General features: G+C 36.2%; 1 protein-coding gene across 2 annotated transcripts in view; it reads right to left on the bottom strand.

The window, feature by feature from the left end:
• Positions 1-1,785: 1,785 nt before the first annotated feature.
• LOC125663541 (uncharacterized) overlaps positions 1,786-16,424 on the bottom strand; it is a 110,344-nt gene continuing 95,705 nt past the window's right edge. The window contains exons 3-10 of one of the 2 annotated variants that reach the window (XM_048895794.2): positions 6,432-6,553; positions 6,068-6,212; positions 5,383-5,502; positions 5,092-5,277; positions 3,792-3,907; positions 3,120-3,207; positions 2,948-3,032; positions 1,786-2,397 (exon numbers count right to left, since the gene is read on the bottom strand). In XM_048895794.2, the coding sequence (XP_048751751.2) occupies positions 1,980-2,397; positions 2,948-3,032; positions 3,120-3,207; positions 3,792-3,907; positions 5,092-5,277; positions 5,383-5,502; positions 6,068-6,212; positions 6,432-6,553 (1,280 nt within the window). In that variant the 3' untranslated portion in view covers positions 1,786-1,979. The remainder of the gene's footprint in view (positions 2,398-2,947; positions 3,033-3,119; positions 3,208-3,791; positions 3,908-5,091; positions 5,278-5,382; positions 5,503-6,067; positions 6,213-6,431; positions 6,554-16,424) is intronic. The other variant, XM_056143533.1, reaches the window with a different exon arrangement.

Raw genomic sequence — 16,424 nt, 5'->3', positions numbered from 1 at the left:
TGTCTTCTCTCAAATAACTTCTGTATCGATTCCTCGTCAATTGCTTCAAAACGTTTAGATTTAGGCCTACTTGCAGTTGAACACAGAACTAAAGGTGGGGGGAGTTCTACCATGTCAGTGACGGGTAATTTCATACATGTACATATTTCGCTATTTTCTTGGACGTATGGAATGTTGAAGTTGTTGAAATTAATTTCGCCCAAAATGTTGTTTAAATTTTCATTGTTGAAATCTTCATCAAAGTAAATTTCCATAAATTTTGACATTGCATTGAACTGTCCGTAATCGGCCATATTTGCAACTGTGCAGACGCTATGCAGCTGTGCAGACGATTCCGGTACGATTTTGATATTTATCATGAAGAACAAAATGTATAAATACGTTTCAAATCTATTCATTACTGTGAAACATTTTTATTTTCAGTACATTCAGTACATCATTTTCAATTTTTTTGTTTTGATTGTTAAGTAGTTCCGTTACACCTGTTGTATTTCCTGAATTATCACGCCCCAATTTCTGAGATTCGCGTGCTTGAAGCTAGTTCATAATCCTTCATAGTCAATATGAACAGATTGTGCTGCGCGCTGAAATTGGTTGGTTCATAGAGGAAAATATGATTTGTAATATAAATATATCCAACTGAACTTTGAAAAATTATAAAAGACGCCACAGAATTGTCATTATCTGCTTTTATGTGGGTGTTATTAAACACAGATTTTAAGGACAACTCGCATCTCAACTTAATGACAAACATGATTACTTCAGCTCATCAATTTTGCATATCTATGGAGCTATAGTCCATCTGCATACAGTGTTTATTTGTTTAATTTGATTTGATAAACGAAAGCGTGCTCTGCGTTTGGTTGATTTCCACAACGAAACAGGCTACTGGCAAATACGTGTATTTTACCGGAGTTTCAACAGTTTTGTTCAAAGTTAACATTTCGCAAATGCAATAGTGCATGTGCTAATAATGATTTAAATTGCAACAGGCACGAATTGTTCTCCTTTGTTAGCTGAAAAAAATATTTTGATGTTGCAATATTTTATTATCACCTACATGTGGTATTTATATCTCTCATCTGATTCGATACGCAAGAGCTTGTTCTGCGTATGATCAGATTTTAAATCGAGCAGTCTACTGACAAATAAGTTGATGGTGCAGGGGTTTCCACAGTCTCGTTTAAAGTCAGCATTTAGCAAATTCTATGGTCGTTATCAGAACCTAGTTTGTCAATACAACCCAGAATTGAATGAAATGCTGTCTGACTTGTTTCATAGCGATTGGTAGGTCATTCTTGACACACTGATCTTGTCTTCTTTACCTGATTAAGATATAGGGCTCACAGGTGGTGTGACCGGTCGAGAGGGGATGCTCAGTCCTCCTACACACCTGATTCCACCTCTGGTATATCCAGGGATCCGTGTTGCTTATAGGAGTACTGTGATTGATCACCGTTCATTATCTTTACCTTGCATCTTTCGAATCTAATTTGATTTTTTGCTAAAGTCAATTATTCTTGTTAATATTCATACTAGACAAGCCTTAGAAAGCAGCAGAGGAACGATGATAAAGTGTCTTAAAAAATCAGTTATTTATTGGTGTGTCCAGGGGTCCGTGTTTGCCCAACTATCTATTTTGTATTGCTTGTAGGACTTATGAGATTGATCACTGTTCGTTATCTTCACCTTACTACTTCCACTGAGAATATTAACTTCGGTAAATATTTTCATTCACAGAAGCCATCTACAAAATTTCTAGTATCTTAAAGATGATCATGATATTTTAAGAGCCACTTCATGGACATTTATTTTATACCTAATGTCCCGGTATTTGTGAATAGAGAAAAACTGTATTATCAGTAGAGAACATCACATACAAGTTCACAGCTTAAAGGTTGAAAAACTAGAGCAATGGAATGGCTTTGAGGGTTATGAATCTAACTAAATTACAATGTCTGTGGTATAGGGTTTATTACTTATGAGTAGTCACTATTTGTCGGTTTCAAAACTGTTTTAAAAGTTTGTTCGTAACGAGTTGAAAACACAGCATGATCGTAGCTATCATCTAGGTTGTCTTCATTCATTCCAAGACTGATATCGTATTCACGCTCTTTAACAGTCGACGTTTGGTCATACGTGTTTTCCTCCTTATTTGTCATTACTTTGTGATTCTGTAGATGATCGTAGACCCCTTCTCTGAAGTTGGTTTGCATGTACGCATTAGAAGATTTGTCTTTTTCACTATTCGAATGTTCATACACTTCCGCCTGAGGTGCAAGAATGAAATAATTCATATTCGTCGAACGATCGTCATTTATATCAGCATAGTGGGGTTCTACTATTCTTGAAGCATTGGTTTTTCGGTCTCCTTTGGTCGACTTTTGTTTCCACCTCCTATGGAAAATACAAATCAATGATACTGTATTACGTAAAATCTCTGTTCTTAAAGTTCTAGTAAACTAATTGGATTCTTTGATTATTTGCGTAAAACAAACTAAGTGATTGCAGTTTTAAAAGACGTTGTTAATGATATAGAATGCAGTAAGTACCACAGCATGATTGGCGAATGTTGTCTTGTTTTGTTTGTTTTTCGTCCCATTTGAAAATTTTTCCCTTGTGATACACGCATGACCAACGCCACTAGATACTGTCAGACATTTGTATCAAATTCAGGTATACCGTATTTGTTACAATATGACAGAAATATGTGCTGTAGAAGTACCACTTCTATTTCATCAATATTAGTTTAAGGCTGATTTCATACATCGTTGCAACAAAGTACACATATGGCAATGTGTCTGTGTAAAGCATCGTGACATACAATATATCAAATTATATTACGTACTCATGCATCTTATTCATTGAAAATTCCCTTCGATGAAAACAATCGCATACGTCTTTTGAATCAGATTGAAATAAAAATAAAGATAAGTGTCCCACATACCGAATCAGCAGAAAAACAACCATTCCGATACAGACAATGGACACAGCAATCACGGAGACCATGATTATTATCAAATTGTTAGAGTCTAGAAAATAGAACAATGAAATGAATTCTATTTATATATAGGTTTAGAACACAACTGATATTCAATAGCGTCAATTATGTATCTTACCTTTCGGGGGATTTTGGCTTTTTGTTGTTATTGATGACCTTATGACGGGTGTGGAGATTTCGGATTGTCCAGTCTCCCCTTTCAGCCCCTAAATGTCAAGAAAAATCTGTAAAAACTCTATTAATTTCTCATAGGAATGGACCAGGTTCGGATTATTTCGTAAGTAGGCATTAGTCGTGTATATACATTTATAAGTATGTGCCGCAACATACACGTGGTTGTCAAGCAATCGACTAGATACTAACATGCTCGATACATTTATTTGTGTAGAAAATGGGTAATATGATGCTAGAGCTTGAATGCCCTAGAGTTTGCCTTCTTTGGAATGTTGTCTGATATTGTTAAAGTGAGTAAACGCTGTTTCCGTCGTTACATGCTAGTAATATAAAGCATGATTGGTTATCAATGAGGAAATGTCTTCATGATCAGACTTGCATACTTTACTAGGTTATTTATGTTGCGTAAAATTAACCCCAAAAGTTGAAAAGTTTATCTGATACACTTGCGACTACGACAAGTAGTGGTTTTGAGACGGTTTATAGAATGAAACTGCTCAGATGATTGATTGGTTTGAAAAATATAATATTTTTCATTGATATGTGTATGTATGTTGAATTTCAACTGCACTATTCCATTCCATGAAATTATGACATAAGGGAAGCCAGTGTTTACCTCTTTACAATATAATGAATTCAATCTTTCATTGCACTCGGTAAATTCACATCCTGTGCTGCTACATTTTTGACACTGATGGAAGATCTGTCTATCATTTTTGTCTATATCAAAACCTGTATAGAGAATATATGTTTTATCAAAACCACAAAGAACGACTACAACGAACTAGCAATATACATTGATTTGTATTAGATTTGGGATTAGTAAAGCACCAATCTAAATACAACAAAGAAAATTTACATCTTAAAAAAAGTAAATTCTCCGCGAAAATCGAACATTTTATAGTCATCCCTGTGTCCCAATACTCGAATACGTCGTTATGCTACTGTGAATTCCATACAGAAAGTGGTTGGATTCGTATTACTATTTTATTGGATTATAGATAAAGTAGTTTGAATCATAATGTCGTTCTAATACGGATACTAGATGTTATTGAAGGACCGGGATATTTAGAGTTTAATTAGCTTCTCCATTACGATTTGCTTTCTTATGACAATATGATATACTGAATATATATGCATACAATTTAATGTGGAAAAATAGAAACATAGAACATGTTCTACAGATTGCTGGCTCTATATGTAGTGTTCAGTTTCTTGAGTTACGTTTCTTCTCCCTATTTTGCAATCAGAGTCTTATGTGTAACCGGTCGACAGGGGATGCTTTCTCCTCCTAGGCACTTGATCCCACCTCTGGTATATCCAGGGGTCCGTGTTTATCCAACTCTCTATTTTGTATTGCTTATGGTAGTTACGAGATTGATCACTGTTCGTTATCTTCACCTTTCATGTATTATATATATTTCTTAAAATGGAAAACATCCACTGTATGTTTCGTGCTCTTGAAAAAAAGGGCATCGTGTATAATCCAATAATGAATCAAAACATTGCATTTCTTGAAAATATCAATCTCTTCTTAACACACTGAGGTACAATGTAAATTTATGATGCTGTAGAATCATTTACATTCGTGGGGACCATTTTTTGTGGATTGCTGAATTTTTACCGGTTCGTGGGGACGTAATTTCGTGGATTTAAATATTTGATATATATATATATATATATATATATATATATATATATATACATAATATCTATTGTATATTCGTTGAGGATGTAAATTCATGGGTGAGGGGTACCCACGAATTCCACGAAAATTGAACCACCATGAATTCTAATGATTCCACAGTAAGCAATCTGTCAGAATGGAGAGCAAATGGCACAAGACGTCATCTTGAATTTATTGAATATACATACAACTACTATAGTATCTCTCTCTTGAAATAAAGAAGTTGTACCTTTATCTCTTCCCATGTATAGCTCGTTTGCGATACCAAGCCAGAAGGAACCATTTAATACACTGCTTAACGCCTGGCATGTAGATCTAGCGTCACTCAACGAAACGTTCCCTTCTAGATAGGAGGACGGTGATAATGAATTACATTCCTGCATTGATGCAATCCAACCTTGTTGTGTAGGTATATCTATGTATAAAGAATTATATTTCCAAACTTAATAGAACATATTGAATACTGTATATCAACATAGACTGAGATGTTCGTATGGACGTTGAATTTAAATAGGCTTACCAGTTGTCTGACAGACCGCCTGATATGACAATGAACAGTCTTCTTGAAATGTAAATGCTACATTCATTCCACATTGCATGGAGACACATCTGTCTGCTGGAGTTACTTGCCCGTTAAAAACTGACACATTAAAAAAAAAAAAGAAAACTCGTCAATTATTCAAAATTGTTTAGTAATTAATGAATGAAGATACACTCTATTTACAGAAAATTACGGAGATCAATCGCATGTTGCGCACTTGTGATTCATAATTTGTTTTTGTAAGTTAATATCCTTGGTTTTGTTGTTGTTAGTTTTTACGTTGTTTGTCGTCCTGTTTGAGAATTGCTGAGTCATGTAGAGACGTCACCAGCTGTATTTGAAGTGCCACAGTGTTACATATGGATGGACCTTACGGACGTGGTAGCGAGGATTTGTCATCGCGCATAAGTATAACATGGCATAGGACCACCAATTTCATGATAATATTCACGTTCATAAAACTTGAACACTGTATACACGTCTACGAATGTATGACGTCATATTGCATGGAAACATACATGTTTAATAGTGTAATCACAATAATATTAGGATTTTTGGAGAATATCGCTACTGATTGGAATATATTCTTATCACTTTTATGTTTTAATACAAGGTATATATCAATGTATGTACATAAGAGCTCGTGTTACTCTGACACTCCTACCTGATTTATATAAGGTAAATGTTTTACTCCCTCCACATTCTCCAAAGCGTTCTCTCTGTGTAGATTTCGGGCATGCTTTATCACAGTCAACTGATGATACCGGAGCGACTGAAGGCTTCTTTGGAAAACATCTACATGTGTTTAACTGATGAAAAAATGGTGAGAGCATCAAATCATTCCATGTGTGTTAGAGCAAAATTAAGATTAGATTGTCTTGAAATAATGATGCAAAACCTCGTAGAATAATTAAAAAGTTTTTCCCCTAATTCAACTTTGCATGAAAGTATTCATATTTATTTTAATCATGCATGTACATGTTTATTTTAAGTAACTGGAAACTGGATTACCGGGACATATTTCTTACTTGGATGCCAAATATCTCTGAGTCTACTTTGGAACATAGCTCCTGACAAAGTCCTGCTGATGGGTGACTCATATTATAATCCGTCACTTCTCTTTGCTCCTTACCAGTATACTCGAAACACCCTTTCAAAATTTAGAACATTTTTGTAGTCCATAAAACTTGCGTGGAATCCAATGCAATCTCAATTATTATAACAGTCATATCAACATGCAGTTGGTTATCTCTCCATTTTAATAATGATATAAAATACTATTTCAAGAAATCAGTTTTCTCTCTTTTTTTGGCAGTGCTAAACAGAAAATACTGTAAGTGGTTTTAATTTCGCGGTGCTTAAAGTTCGCGGGTTTTCATATTGTTTTAATTGCAGTGGTTTTATTTTCACGAAATTAAAATTCTATGACAAACATAGGCAAACTCTTTTATAATAATGTGAGGTTACATTTGTGTCAGTGGCAAATCCAAGTTGTCTCTGCAAGAAAAGGTTATTACAAAACAATTTGAATCAAATGATTAAATAATTGATGTTAGACAATTTGATGACAATTGAATTGATTGAACAATGGAATGATTATCTTAATCATAAATGTATACAGGTAACATATTACGAAATAAGTATGTGCAAATAAAATGTTAATATTGCAAACGTATTGTGTCACACTTGCAAAGTGATTGCGGTTGTTTTAATTTCGCGTAAAAATCCCCGACCGCGAACATACCGAAATCAAAACCCCCGCAATCATTTCCCCATTTACAGTACATATATTGTTGGTTGAAAAATGTCTTTATCAATGACGATTGTAAAAGCTGAAACTTATTTACAATAGCTATGATAGGGCGATCTCCAATAATCCAAAATACACCTCAGACGGCTGACACTGGGACATTCACTGTTTGTTATCTTCACCTTTCACTGACACAGAGACAAATGAAATTGTAGAAAATACGGATAATTCCTACTCTAAAGTTTGGAGCCTTTGACATTCCATTCCACTTATGAAGGAGAAATCAGAAAAATGGTACCCCACCCCCGGTATATCCTGGAGTCTGTTTTTGCCCAACTCTCTGTCTCGCATTCCTTATGAAAGGCGAAGATAACGAACAGTGATCAATATAGAAATTATGAGATTGATCACTGTTCGTTATCTTCATATTTCATTCATCTTAATTTGAATAAAAACAATGTGCCTTCTTTTTATAGAGAACTAGATGCAGCATTTCTTTTCATTCAATTTTATATCTGATAACTGTCTAATAAAGGAACAATCTAATTAAAATCAGACTTCTTAGATCCGTGACGTATACTTTGTGTAAGAAGATCTGACATAACTCGACTAGTGGGTCATGTTCAGGTGAACTTTGTGTTAGCCAATCAGTGCGTCGACAATAAAATCGTCGGTGTTCATAATTCAAGGAAAATAGCTGCGATTATTTGGTTTGAAAGAAAACACATCGCAGCTAGATGTAACATCAAAATGGACTGTTTACGTCGATTGGCGTTATATTCCTCGCAATAGTTAAGTAAATCATCTTGAAAACTATGCAAATCGTACCCATCCCTATTCATACATAGATCGCAATTCACAATTAATTTAATAAGGGTGTATTTTATATCGTATGCTTTGTTGTTTCTATGAACGGAATAGATTAGGCATTATTGCGAAAGTTTGAAATTCCTTGTGTGAGAATATACAATTTTATAGTATGAAAGATTATTCAACTTGTTTACGAATTGCCGGGAACCATCTAAATAACCAGCATTGTCTGTATGGTGCAATCTGACTGGCTGAAGGTCTTTATGAATATTCCAAACGAAAGGTCATGCGGATGTGAACCCATATAGGATTATGTCAGATCCTATTGTAGCGATTGTGAGAGTATTTTAGGATCTATTTTTAATTAGATTGATAAAGGAATAAAAGTTGTATTTTACGGTTTCCATCTTATGCAAAGTGCTCATTGCCTGGTCAAAGTTAAGTTCAATTTATTAACCCGTGCAGTGAATTTATTTGGTAAGGTGTATAGGATCAAGTTCGGGACTCTTCGGGAAAAGTTCGGGAAAAGCGTTCTCGGGAGCTGCCATGAAAAAATAACTATAATTTTAAAAAGAAATGCAAAAAGATGTGAGGGGCCTCCGTGGCCGAGTGGTTAGAGCATCGCGCTCAAAATCACACGGCCTCTCACCTCTGTCGGCGCGGGTTCGAATCGCGCTCGCGCCGGTAAGTGAGAAAGTTTCCCAGTTTACTTTAGGAAGGTCGGTGGTCTCTTCCCAGGTACATTGTATCTGGATTCTCTCTTCCACCAATAAAAACTGGGCGCCACCATATAAGTACAAAATTGTTGAGTGTGGCGGAAAACATCAATCATCAAAAAGATGTGTAAGCACGTGTTTACAGTGCTATAATGTAGCTACGCCACTGGAAGTGTTTATCTGATAACAAGAAACGATTGTTGGTCTCAGGAGGGAGCCTTTGTTGAATAATATGTATATAAGTGATATAATTATAAATCTATCTTTATAGAATGATAAATATGGGCCTAGACAATACTATTAAAAGTATAACTAACACTGAACACCTACACAATTATATGCTGATCATGCCGCATACCAGTCGCAATTTATCGGCTTACCAGAAAGGCCCGATAATGTGCGATTGGTTGTAGACCTAAGCCCCGCTTCGTTCTGGCAATTTCCATAAGGAGGTATTCTACATCGTCATAATGGCTGACTTCCTTTTTAAACATAGATGAAAATATAAATATCAGCAACATCTGTCTATTAATTTCATAAATTCTCGCGTAGCTGAGTAGCTGAGTAGGTTATCACATCGACTGCTGAACTGTAGATCGTGTGTTGGAGTCCAGCAGGGGTTTTAAAGAATCTGATTCACAAACCCCCAAAATATGGACATTAAAATATATGAAAATGGAAGTAAATTTTGAATAGGAGTATTGGTGTTATAAATATGTATCAGAATCTGGGGTTTTAAAAAACATGTTAGATTTTTAAAATAGGAGCACAACTAAAGCTGTATACATACTAGAACCGGATATGGTACCGTATTTTTGTCATTTTTCACCCAAAACTGATTACTCTGTATAGGTTTTGCAATACTGGTTTCATCTCGCCCAAAATATTTAAAGTATTTTTATAATACACACCTTGTCAATTGCCCATAAATGCAAAAATATTTTAGGACGAACTAGGAGCACTATTTTTATTTTTCAAAAAACGATATTCCGGATTGTTGATAAATATTACGGTTATAATGCACTGGTGGAGGTAAACTTGAATTTTACAGATAATATGGCTGATTAAGTATCGTATGGAGAAACAAACTACGTTTTATATTTCGTGTCATGTATAGGTCACTTTACTTCGGTGTTTATTTTTAAAGCAAGGGGAATTCCCTCACCTAATAATAGTTTTCGGTTGCAGCTTATTTTGCCCTTTTACTGTAGATGTTCAGTTTCAATACCTAGTTGTTTTCATCTTTTAAAGTCGTTCACAATAGGATCTTCATTGCATCGTTGCTTAAAAAACTGTACAATTTTGGTAGTTTTATATTATTATCATACACATTATCATTAAACGAAACGACAGTTACCGAAACTGTTAGGCCTAGTGACTGAAAGGTACATGGCGTCTTCTTTCACTTTGGGATATCGGAAAATATTCAGGCTTCACGCAAGTATTCTTGTATGGTACTGATATCATATCGAATGATTTTTGCTTTATTTATCTTACAAAATTGTTACTACGCAGCTTTAGACTGTTAACATTCGAAATAACTGTTCTATTTAACCTACCTTTACGTAGATTTACATTGTTTACAATATTTTTTTTAAAAGGATCAGGTCCTTTGATTTACAGTATCCAAGTTTCGGGCCTGGTCAGGAAAAAAGGAATTCAAAATAAATGAGTTAAACTACAATATGACTTACCATAGCATGCAGCATTCTCGTCAATTAAATCCGACACAGTAAATTATGTAGGCAATTCATAGATAGCCATCCACCTGTTATCGATGAGACATGACGTCATCTCTTTGTGAGACATGTATGACGCATTTTATGCTTGGATTTAGGCGGATCAAGTAACCCCCATAAGAAATAGCAATTTTGCAAATACCCGAGATACCTTTTTTTTTTATTTCACATATGATATCGTTGTACATGTCAAGAGTTTTTTTTTTTTTTTTTTTTTTTTTTTTTTTTTGTTGTTGTTGTTGTTGTCTTTTTTATGTAACTTTACTTGTAAACAAAGACTGCGTTTGGTTTTTGTTTTGTTTTTTTGTTTTTTTTTGGGGGGGGGGGTCGACAATACAGTATTTATTGTGCACGTTTAATTCCGTTGATTTTCAATTTCATGGCCTAGTTCGAAGGCCTATCAACGTATCAGTGTTCCATTGTCCAATGTAAAATTAGAAAAAGGAAAAGTAGTGTCCTCTTGATTGTCAAGGTGGTGTGTCCCCATACCAAGTTACATTTATACAATATAAACAAATATTTTTTTCCAGCGCGCTCAACAAATCAAATTGCGTGTTACAGGTAAAATTAAATTAAGACAGACGGACTGAATGCTGTATTATATGTGTTTTGCCAATTAATAAACTGGACATGTGTTGTGCTAGTAAATATATCTTAATTTAATAACCCAGCCTACAATAGCAACAGGAAATGGTGCTTAAAATATGTCCAATCTTAAAAAAAAAATTGTGTACATGTGTGTGGTGGAGGTGGTGGGTGGGTGGTGGTCTTCATCAAACTGTCCCAATCCCCCTCCCGAATTCAATTTCTTTTTAAGTGTGCAGTGGATATGTCGCCACATGGACCCATCCAAGTCTACTGTAAGGATGCATGTTTTAAAATTTCGGTGTCAAATGCAACTACTTCACCAAAAAATATATAGACAATTTGCATTTTAGTTGCTTCTATTCATACACGCTATACAGCAGTACTGAAGCTATAACATATAACATCGTGTGTGTGTGTGTGTGTGTGTGTGTGTGTGTGTGTGTGAGAGAGAGAGAGAGAGAGAGAGAGAGAGAGAGAGAGAGAGAGAGAGAGAGACAGAGAGAGAGAGCATCAGTACATTGTATACAGGTACGGAAAGTTTAATCGAATCTTGAAATGTACAATATATTCTTCTTGTTAATTAACCATTCCACTTCATTCTGATATATTTAACTTCCCCTTTTTTACCCGTGTTAAATTTTTCGGCTGGCACGAGTTAGGACCCGCCCCCCTTCTTAAACGATGTTACATGCCTAGCTATTTAACGCCCTCTCAGTCAAAAATAAAATAAATACAAAATCTATATTACTACGTCTTCATTGGATTTAATAGATTTTTTTTTACCACCGTAATACATGTTTATGCAAGCGGACAATCTAGACATTTTTAAAATTATTTTTTCCATCTTCACTAGCAAATGGTATTCAGTTCACAAAGAGCACAATGGACCCAAAACCCATGGCAAGCGAGGATGATTTTTACCCCCGGTTTTCGGGTGTTATAACTGACCAAAAAATAGTATGTTTGTTTTACAACTTTCATTCAGAAGACGGATAAGTTCGTGAGTCACTGAATAAACAAAAAATCGTCCGCATTCTTATTTCAATCGTCGTCAACTGTACACTTTGTGATGTTTCTACACTACCTGGAAACATGTAGACAGCGGATCTAAATCATCTAATATTCTTAATTACAAAAAAACTTATAATTATATACATGTAATATATCATTAAATGATATGAATGTATACAAGTCGCCTTTTTATACGTTTTAATTTTCACCCACTATAATGTTTCGCTTAGTATTTATTTCTTTTATTTCTTTGTTTTTTCACACGAAGGTGCACGGTGGCACAAAGGAGGCACAGGTGTCAGATATCCACGGCGATCATACCTCGCTCAGAAAATTGGGAGTTCAGAGGTGCCGACAATTTTAATGGTCCACCGTGTTTTATTAAAAAAGATATTAGTTTACAAGGGAGATGTTTAAAAAATCCATTTTTCTAATTAGTTAGTTTAAACAAAATTATAGAGTTATCTCTCTTTTTATCGTCAATTAATATCAATTTTAATGGAAATTGATACGAATAGATATGCAACTTGAACATATAAACTCGTTTTTGAGATAGACGGTAGAACAATATTATTTGCTGTGGTCCTTTCATCGCATGGAAGTTTAATTTTTGATCACGATTTTTCAATTATGTCCAATAAAACGAAAAAAAAATCAAAAGTGTTATGTGTGTGTGTGTGTGTGTGGGGGGGGGGGGGGGGGGGGGGCAATATAGCATAGTACTTTTAACAGTTGTGATTTACAACCAGAATAAGCCCCAAAAATATACATATATATTAACCCATGCGTTCATTTTTTGTGTATTACACTGATTTTCATAACGTCAAAAGCATGACGTAAGCATCATGACGTTATATAGTTTTCCTGTTGAAAAACAACATAAAGTTTAAACGACTGTATAACGAAAACTAGAAAAGATATAGTTATAAAATAAATTGTTCTATAACCTATAAATCTTAGAGCATCAACTGTGAAAGTCTCATTTATTTTTGGTGAAAGGGCTAATTTTAGTACTTTGTGGCTCAGATTGCTTTCAACTGAAACTGCAATTTTTGACGAAATAAAATTTTGAAAGTTTTCAACTTTAAAACATTGTTGTACATATCCTCCACTTTTCATCTATATCATTTGTATTTGGTGTGGAACGCCTTCTTAAAAACGTTCTGAAAATTTCTATCAGGCTGATTCAAGACTAAAGTCACGGACTGAAGAAACAAACAGGAATATAATTATCAAAGCTTACTTCTTCTGTAATATCAAACTCAAGTATCGATAAACAACGAATTTACTTCATATCGTATCATCATTAAGTTGTCATTAAAAAACTGGCTTTGATCCGCCAAGCATGTTCGCCCCTCTACTCTCTGTTTGCTATTTCGGGGTAGTTCATCGAAAACGAAAGTAGGTTTTTAATCAATTTTCCCATGTTCACTTTGTTAGTAAGCTTCTAATATAGCTTACAGACTTCACCTCACATATGAAGCAATATTAAAGGTGCAAGCAGTAACTATGGAGCAAGCGTTTAGGAGTTTATTGGGACAATTTGCTAATTTATAAGTATAGATGGATCTTTTTCACACACGTCAAAGGTTAAACAGAACTCATCAGAGCGAATTTACCATTAGCTTTGAATTAGCTCAAAATTATTGGTATTTCTAGCAATGAAATCTATGTATTCTCCTTTTGAATTTTGAGTCCATACATGTATCTTCTGATTGTTACGCCATTGCGGATTTAGTAATTAGGTCTTTCCACCTTTCTGTGGAAAGACCTTTTGATATTGTTCTGTTTATTATTAGGGCTTTCCACCTTTCTGTGGAAAGTCTTATTGTTATTGTTCTGTTTATTATTATTATTATTATTTTCCTGCCGTCCAAAAAAATGTTCGTCTTAAGACTTATCGAAAAACTTTAGAGTCCATCCTATAGCACTTCTTGAGAAACGAATACATTTCACCCTGCGTCATGGAACTTTGACCCCTTACAGAGTTATCGGACCTTTTAGCAGAAATCATTGTTATCGCTACTCCTTTTCAACCGTAAAGGATAAGAGGATGAAACCTTTGCTGAAGCATAGAGGTCAATTAGTAGAAGCGAAGAATTTCAAATGAAGGGATTCGGTGTCCCCTAAAGGGAGTTAATGCCCCCTCATGTTTTGCGATTTGTCCCTTACAAATTGACGACTCCTAAAGTCTTCGTCGTAGAGAGACGGAACCCACTGGAACGGGTTGGGTGACCTTGACCTTGAAAAAGTAGGTCAATGTCAAAGGTCAAGGTCACCCAGAATGGCCAGAAAATGGCACTTTTTATACGCTCTTTCACGCTTCAGATAGCATCGAAATATCACATGGGTCAGCAAGGAATTTTGGACCGGTCTCGGCATCACGAATGTCAACTCTGAACTTTGACCACTCTGCGAATGGCGGCGACTTAACGTCGAAAAGCCCGTTATCGCTACTCTCACTAGACCGCAAGTCGTGGAGAGGCGAGACCTTCGCCGACGAATTCCAGATGAAACACTCTCGCACAGAGAAGTTGACCGAGGGAAACCGAGAACCCCGAAGCACGGTTCTCGCCCCCGAAAGTCTCCGACGTCGTCGTTCGAGCCCACAACTTCTTCACGGATGTAGATAGAGACGCGGGAACACTTAAACGAAGCCCCGTGACCTCTCTGACCTTCAAAATCAGGTCAAGGTCAAAGGTCAAGGTCACACTTTCTCCCCCATGGTTTTTGAAGTTTGACCTTGAACGTGGGTCAAGGTCAAAGGTCAAGGTCACGCATCCAGGGGCCAGTCTCCACGAGTAAGGCCAACCCACCCATCACGCCTGTCGTCCCCAAGGAAGAAATCCCCCACCCTTCAAGTGATCTGTCTGTGATCAGCTGTTTCAATACACTATTTTGACCGGTCTCATGCCATGCAACAATTACAGGATTCTAGCTAATCTGACCTACACCTACACATCTGACCTACACCCATTTCTTCCATTTCTTGACTGTCTTGTCAATCAAACATGAATTCCATTTACATTCATGAAAAGACATAGGCCAGATTCAATTGTCTGCCTGCATCAACATAAAGACTAAGTTTTTTATGATAATGATGATGCAACTTTACTTGACAGTTGAACTCATTGACATTCCATCCCGACTGTCATTGTAAACAAATAAACACTTACCTGCAGTACTCCTATTCTCCATTCAGATATCCTACATGCACTCAGACACTTTCTAATTCACCGGCCGCCATTTTGGTTGTTTGTTGTCAAAGCCTATACATCAGTATATGCATGCCTCCTTGGGTGAAATGACTGAAAGACATTGTCTCCGTGAATTAGAACACATAGGATGAGCAATTACAAACTGTATATTCAATTCCACAATCCACAACACACACGGTAAAATCCAGTGCATCTTCACAACATCTGACAACATGAGGGTTGTAGACTCCCAGCATGCACCAGCAGTTACTACAATCTAGGAAAATGGCACATCCGGTTTCTTTGCACCTCCAAATATCACATCTAACAGGTCTAAAGTCACCCCAAACACCTGCACAAGTCCCATTACACTTTTACCTGATATGTGCATATGTGCTGGCTACCCAACACCCACACCCCTTTTCTCCCTCAAATTTGACGGGTACTTAATGCGAAACCAAGCATTGAACACACCTCAACACTCCAATTTAGGCGGCAAATTTGAATTTCTTTTCTAGCCAAATCAACTTTTTTTTTTGGTGAGGGTGGGGTGGGGTAGGGGGGGGGGAGCTTTTAGCATTTCAACACTACTGAAAAACCGCTAGAAGGTGGGAAGCCCTCTAATTGTTCGCGAACAATTAGGATCACTAGTTAGGTCTTTCCACCTTTCTGTGGAAAGACCTTTTGATATTGTTCTGTTTTTTATTATTATTATTTGTCTTCTTTTCTTTCCGCCGCGAGAAGCTCTTGACGTCTTAAGACTTATCGAAAATCAATGTAGACCATCCTTTTCGACATCTCGAAACATGCTCAGATTTGACCCTGCGTAACTGAACTTTGACCTTTAACGAACTTGGAGGACTTTACGCGAAAAACCCTTGTTATCGGTTCTTCTCGAAAACCGTGAATGATAGGAGCATCCGACCTTTTCCAGAACATAAAGGCGACTTGGTCCAATTGACATGGGAATTCAACCAAAGGATTCGAGGACCCTTTCAGGAAGTTAGTACCCCTCGTGTTTTACGGTTTCTGCGTAAGAAATTGTCGACTCCTAAAGCATTCGTCGTAGAGACACCGAACCCACTGGAACGGGTCGGGTGACCTTGACCTTGAAAAATAGGTCAAGGTCAAAGGTCAAGGTCATCCAGAAAGGCCAGAAAATGGCACTTTTTATACGCTCTTTCACGCTTCAGATAGCATCGAAATATCA

Source organism: Ostrea edulis, chromosome 7 (genome assembly GCF_947568905.1).
Source record: "Ostrea edulis chromosome 7, xbOstEdul1.1, whole genome shotgun sequence".
In the NCBI taxonomy this organism is placed as follows: domain Eukaryota; kingdom Metazoa; phylum Mollusca; class Bivalvia; order Ostreida; family Ostreidae; genus Ostrea; species Ostrea edulis.
Note: the sequence above shows the minus strand (reverse complement) of the source record. Positions and strands in the feature narration are given on the sequence as shown.